General features: G+C 37.1%; 1 protein-coding gene across 1 annotated transcript; it reads right to left on the bottom strand.

Annotated features, from left to right (window-relative positions):
- Positions 1 to 902: 902 nt before the first annotated feature.
- On the bottom strand, positions 903 to 6785 carry rump (heterogeneous nuclear ribonucleoprotein rumpelstiltskin). The gene is made up of 6 exons (XM_017623413.1): positions 6591 to 6785; positions 5912 to 6477; positions 3805 to 3943; positions 1689 to 2687; positions 1486 to 1621; positions 903 to 1315 (listed from the first exon to the last, which is right to left on the bottom strand). Exons 2-6 carry the CDS (start codon positions 6469 to 6471, stop codon positions 1260 to 1262), a joined length of 1890 nt encoding a protein of 629 aa, XP_017478902.1. The 5' UTR covers positions 6472 to 6477; positions 6591 to 6785; the 3' UTR covers positions 903 to 1259.
- Between the last annotated feature and the right edge of the window lie 217 nt (positions 6786 to 7002).

Here is a 7002-nt window from a genome sequence, read left to right as displayed (position 1 = left end):
TCCAATAAGTTTTTTGTTGAATTTTGCGTATGCAGTTTTACAGCCCATTAAATTCTAGTAAAAAAATGCAAGTTTGAAGCTCGTCAATAATCGCATTGATTTTTGAGAATTTTTTTTGTTGAGTGTTTTGAATTTTTTCCATATAATGTATTTTCGAAAAAAAAAATTATGGAATACCGCCAAAAATCAACCGTAATTCCTAGCTTCTTAAAATTTGCACTTTATTATAATATAAAATTGATTGGGCTACAAATCGGCTTACTAAAAAAAAATCTAAAAAATCTGATTAAAAAGTTTAAAATTTTGCATGAAAATTTATTGAATTTTCGCGAGTTTTGATGTAGAATGAGCCATATTTTTATACAAAATTGGCGAAAAAATATTAGAATAAAAATTGTTGCAATATGGTGAAAAATTTGCTGTGCCAATACTTTGTTCAGGCAGTGTATATAGAATTTATTTAAAGTTGAAGTAATACAGTTAATCAAAATCAGGGTTTTATTGGAAATGCTGCGACCACGAGTCTGTGTAGAACATTACAATTCCAAACAAATAAGCGAATTCATCATCATCATAACTTAAAACCATTTTGATGTATAAAAATTCATATTTGCTCTAAGCAAAACTAATTTCTCGATAACTGTAATCGTAATCATGAATTGCATCGCGATAATTTTTAATTGCAATCCAAAAAATTTAACGATTACGTCTACTGTAACAGCAATCCTAATTTCCATGATAACAATTACGGTAAGTGTAATCTTAAAATTCTTAGGATTACAGTAGTCGTTCACACTTATTGAACGAGAAAACGACTTTGAAAATACCACGGATAATCGATAATCGACTAACAATGGTATGTACCATTAGTCGACACTCGTAATTAGAAACAAACACAGGGCTACTATTTTTAAGATTTATTCATAAACATACATACAATTTTTCATGTTTTCCCCGTTTAAACGACAATGGAAGTAAGCTATCGGTATATGAACGAGCAGAACTGAGCCCGCATTACCACGTTTTTTGTTGGCTCTACAATGTTCACAACTTCGTCAATAATGTCAAAGGTTTTATTTTATTAAAAAAATATATATAAATAATACATGTAGTCCCACGTGCTTGTTAACATAATAAAAAAAATATGTACGTAAGCATATGTTGTGTAATTTTTAGTGTTTTCAAAAATGAAATCTACACGATATTGTTTATTGTAAGTTTCCTTAGATGCATTAAGAAATTATAAGTTGCTCCCAAATTTAAAAGTATGTAACTTTAATCGTTCTTCCATCCATACGAGAACCATCCATCAAAGCTGAAATGAAAAAAAGATACCACATGTAAATTTGTCGCAGCAGGAGCGATTTACTTTAGCTTATTTACCAATAGCCAACTCAGCATCGCGCTCTTTAAAGAAACGTACAACTCCCANGATACCACATGTAAATTTGTCGCAGCAGGAGCGATTTACTTTAGCTTATTCACCAATAGCCAACTCAGCATCGCGCTCTTTAAAGAAACGTACAACTCCCAAATCATTTCCACGAATTTCGGCGAATTTTACTTCACCTACATCACGAAACTTGTCACGCAAAGTTTGCCAGGTGCAGCTTAGTGGTACCTTAATTTAAAATAAATGTCAAAACATAGTAAGCAATATCAAAGCAATAAAAAATTACTACTCTTACATTCTTTATTATAATTGTGTCTGACTTCCGTGGATTGTTTCCAGCATTGCCTGCATTACCACCGCCGCTGCCGCCTCCGCCATACATGTCCATGTTGCCACCACCGCTGTAGTCGTTGTCCATGCCACCTCCAACACCACCAGTGTTACCACTTCCCGTGTTATATGCGTTGAAACCAACGCCGCCACCTCCACCAGTATTTCCGGCATTGCCCGAGTTAAAACCAGAAGATCCACCAAAACCGGAGCTGTAGTTGTTGCCTACAGTACTGTAGTTGTTGGATAACGCTGCGTTGGCTGACGACATGGAGTCATCATTGCCACCACCCGATTGCCCCAAATTCAAACCGAGATTAGTCAAAGACGACGTAAGCAGTGGATTGGAAAGTGCAGCTCCGAGACCGCCAACCACGTTCGATAAAGCCGCCAAATTGGTTGTTGATAGATTACTTAAATTGAGGCCAGCTGTATTTGTACCCAGTGACTTGGCAGCCGCCTGTACAACTGGCGCAACAGGAGATGGTTGTACAGATTGATTGTTAAACATGCCGCTACTACCAACACCACCAGCCACACCACCACCCAAGGAGGCCACCATATTTCCGAGAATATTTGAGCCACCACCACCTTGCGACGACATCGACGGCTGTGTTGGTTGATTTTGCTGTTGCTGAATAATGTTTGGCAAGTTGCGAGCAACATCCTTCAATGGTTCGCCGTTCGGACCAAGTCCAATGCCAACGCCACCCAAGCCTTCGGGTAGTTTCAATCCTTCACCCTTGTCCGGAATTCTATCTAAACGTACAGTCATACGACGATCGTAGAGCATCTGACGATCGAGCATAGAAATAGCTTGAACAGCCTCTACCGGATGGTCGTATTCCACAACAGCGAAACCGCGACTGTTGCCCTCTTTATCAACGGATAGATCCACGCTCTGTACTTTGCCAGCAAGTTTGAAAACTTGTTTGAGTTTCTTTGTATCGACCTTATAGTCCAGCTGTGGAAAAGTGGGTAATGGAATTTGTCAGAATATAAAATTGTGTATGACCAAAAGATAATAGACCATTTACAGTAACGAAGTGAAAAGCCAGTGAGACGCAAGGATTGAGTGCCAACATTAGAACGCCAAAACAATTCTTTCGGACATAATAAACAGGACATTTTATTGAGAAATATTTGAGACATCAGATAAATAGCTAGGAAACCCATATTGTTTCTAGCGATGCAGCGACTTTGCTTTCAAAAATAGTTTGAGAATGACAACATTTTAGGAAGAATATCGTACTCAATATATAATTATTTATCCGCCGAAAGGTTAATAGGCGCCATACACAGTGCGTCTGACTCGCGAGTCGGTTTGTATGTGTTAGAGAAAATAAAAATGTGATAGTTACACCGACATGACTCTGGCATGACTCTGAGTGCCTCAACTGTGTGTAGTCGAAATGAGAGTTAACACGTACACAAATGACTCACGAGTCAGATGCACCGTGTATGCCGCCTATAAGTAATGCAACTGTTATCCTATAGCTAAATTGCACCACTTACCAAAAATGGAACGACGATGCCGCAAGTATAAAACCAAGAATACCGGTCTCAAACAAGATAATCCGAAAAGTTTAGAATGACGAAACAAAGGTTAATAGAGGACAAAGATGTCTGAATATAAGCACTAAAAGCCTTGTATGAGGCAAACTTAGGCGAATTACCCTAGTTATATAATTTTTTTTTTAGAAAATGTTAGAGGAGTCAATAAGGAGAGATTGGCTTAGGCGCGAAATGGACAAAATTAAGCAAACAACGGATCTAAAACTGATCAAGTCCCAAGTTTACAAAAAAAAAAAAACACACTTCATAATAACTCCGTCAACTTAAAACGTTTAGAATGTAACAAAATACGTAATCGCTAGAGCTTACGCACATTCCAAATAGTTTTATTTATCCTGTTATAATACTTATGGCACAATTTCGAAGACGACGGCAAATACTGGTGTACCTTCAACACGTCTACTGAACTTTTTACAAATCCCGGCGCTGAAAACTTACAACGCACGAAACCAAAACGTTTTTTAATTTTTTTTTTTTTTTGAATTACTTAAAAATTGTATACTCACATTAGCAACAAAAACCTTATTATGTAAAGGTCCACTTATGCCCAGACTCTCCAAAAACGAAGCAGAAAGCCCATACAAATTGTAATTCGATGAATTATTAAAATCATTGGACATCATGTTAAAATTATTACGCCCAGATCTAAAAGAAGAACACGTTATAGGAAAAAGTCAACGGTAAGCACACATCATCCAGAAACAAAGCGAAGATCGACTGGGAAAAAAACTGTTAACAACTTTAGTAGCTGCGAAGTGTTGTTTATTGATAATCCGAATAGGGTAAAGTACACACAACAAATATTTGCTTTCCCTAACTTTGACAACTTTGAAAAGTACGAAGAAATCCTATTTTCTACGCTCAATTCTCATTGTGAAATATCTAATTCGAAAGATGGCATATCGCATGGATAATAATCAATCGAAATATTAAAGTATTGAATATATAAAAACAATATTATTCAATAGAGTCACTCTTAAAAGTTTACTGCTAATAAAAGTAATGTACGAATTCCCATTGTAACCCAAATATTCCACCATAAAAACCTGAACATACGTGTAAAAATCGTATACCAACCCTACATATATTTGAAAACACTTTCCAAGTAAAAATTTATCATATATGTAAATAAAGTAATTCCAATCCGAAAACGTAATACAAAACTGAGCCCCAAGGGATAGTTTAAAAACTAAAACGAAAATATCCTTAATGATTGTTCCAGGAATGTACAATTTAATTAATCATAGAAAAATTTAGATTTTTTAGACTTTAGATGATTTCAACAAAATTCCTCAAATGGGTGAGTATGCAATTTAGTGCCAAAACATGTCGACTGGAGTACCGATTGAAATACTTCGGACCTTATATTAAGAATCTGAAGCAGAATTTCGTCGCCTTTTTTAGATTATCCTGTCACCAACCAATCTACTTTAATGTTCTTTTATCCTCCTTTCCTTTACTACCTATTCTCGTCTATTTATCTAATAGCGTTTCATCTTTTCCGAAGCTGTCTTTGAATTCTGTTCTATACTTTTCTAGTGCAAATCGGTAATTTCGCCAAATTGCAGGAAATGTTGCAACTGTTCCCAATGTTTTACGTAACGGATGACGAGCTGTTTGAAACTACATGTCGACGACTAAGTGGAAGATCGACCACCTTATCGGCAGCCCGTTCGAAACCCGACTATCTCAAAAAACTATTCAAACTTTTTTTTTCGTTTGTAATTTTTGTCATTTAATGTCTGGTGGAAATCGAGCATTACTTCAAAATTTGATTGGAGGATGCCGTATTTCAGAATTCGATTAAAAAACCCTAACTCAGGGTATGGTTAAAAACAACATTTTAACTCAAAATATAACGGCAGCTGAGATAGGACTTTTACGAGTAGGCTGCAGAGATGGCTCAATCTTCCACCAAACCGTCGATATACAGGCAGGATGTGCGATTCACACTCGAGTGAATTTCAACCCCATTAAATTTGAATACAAAGCGACTGGGAAATTAACTCGGAAGTGAATTAGGGAACCTGGCCGATATTTCCAAACCGAATAATAAATGAAACTTATTTCCCCAATAGAACTTCTGGCACAAAATTTACCATGAAATGTCTATTAAATATTTATGCAGGAATGATGCCGCTTCTAACTTCATCACCTGACCAATATACTCAAATATTTGTTTAAATATTGCGATATGTGAAGCCTATTGTTCTTTCACTACCTCGTAATACCTTGCTGCCTTTGTTTAACGCATTTCTTCCAGATGTAGTCAATGACCTGTAAAGCGCCTGACTAAACTTAACAAAATATTGTCAAATTTACCCTATAACAACGAAACATCTGTGAGATAGATATTCAGCCCTATCACCAATTCGATGTGAATAAAAAGTTCCCATAATGTAACAGGAAAAACAAGAACAAATTAGGAAATATTGTTTTTGTTTTGCTTCATAAATTTTAGCAATATTTGTTCATGTGAAATTTGTGATAGGGCCAATTATTTTTCAACACAATTTTCCTGAAACAAAAAAACGTATATGCAAACCTTCCCAAGAAAAAATCAATAAACCCATATTAGAATTGATAATATTTTTCAAGCTTAAATTGTAGTACCTGTCATCATCGCGGCGAGAGAAGCCTCTGTCGCGGTCACCCATGTCTCCACCGCCACCACCGCCACCACCACCACCACCTCCTCGTGATGACCCACCGCCATCGCGTACAATGCGACCATACTGATCCCGCTGCTCACCATGATCCTCTTTCACTACCAATTCTCGGCCATTTATCTCATAGCGGTTCATCTTTTCCAAAGCTTTTTCGACATTATCGGGATCTTTGAATTCGACGATTCCACATCCGCGAGCTTTTCCATTTTCATCATGGAATAATTCTACATATTCAACTGACCCCACAATCCGACGGAATAAATCTTTCAGATCTTGCCAACGATAATCGTAGGGGATGTTTGATATGTAAACGCGGCAATTGCGACCTTCACGGCTACGATCACGGTTAGCATTGCCACCAGAGTTGGTACTTCCACCGGCGCCACCGCTGCCAGCACCACCGGCTTCAGCGTCCGAGAATCTTGACGCACGTGCTCCACGACCTCGTCGATCCCGTTCCTTCTCCCGGCTGTCGTTAGAATTCTCATTGCCTTCACTCTTCATATCGTACTAAATTTGGTGGCAGAAGGTATTAGTTATTTTAGCGAGTAAAGTATGTAGTTCCGGTATCGATTTTAGCAAATATGTAATGGCGGATATAATAAAAGCCACAAGCCACTTACCAATATATCAGAATTCGAGTTATTATGCAGTCTGCTTATTAAAAGGTTCTCACAAAATTATGTATATTTTTCTGTCTACAATTAATATTTTTTTTTGTACAGGAAAAGTTATCGGAAACTTTTTCCAAGCGCAACGCCGACAGGTAGAGAAATGCTAATAAAAATGGCGGATCGACGAATGCCAACCGAACTGGTCCAGTGTTGATAATCTACAGAAATTTATCGTGAATGGCTTCAACCCTTATACCATGTTCTGACCGACATCGAAAACATGTTTTCGTTGCTAAAACTGGTTTCGACTTAAAACTTGTGTTTTCGTCCATGTAAAATCTGTCAAACGAAAACCAGTTTTCGCTGAAAACTACATGAAAACTCACGTTCCACTCATTCCAATCGGTATCTTCATTCGTTT

This window comes from Rhagoletis zephyria, unplaced genomic scaffold (assembly GCF_001687245.7).
Source record: "Rhagoletis zephyria isolate East Lansing unplaced genomic scaffold, Rhagoletis_zephyria_1.1 Rzeph_scaffold_03173, whole genome shotgun sequence".
NCBI classification, from domain to species: domain Eukaryota; kingdom Metazoa; phylum Arthropoda; class Insecta; order Diptera; family Tephritidae; genus Rhagoletis; species Rhagoletis zephyria.
Note: the sequence above shows the minus strand (reverse complement) of the source record. Positions and strands in the feature narration are given on the sequence as shown.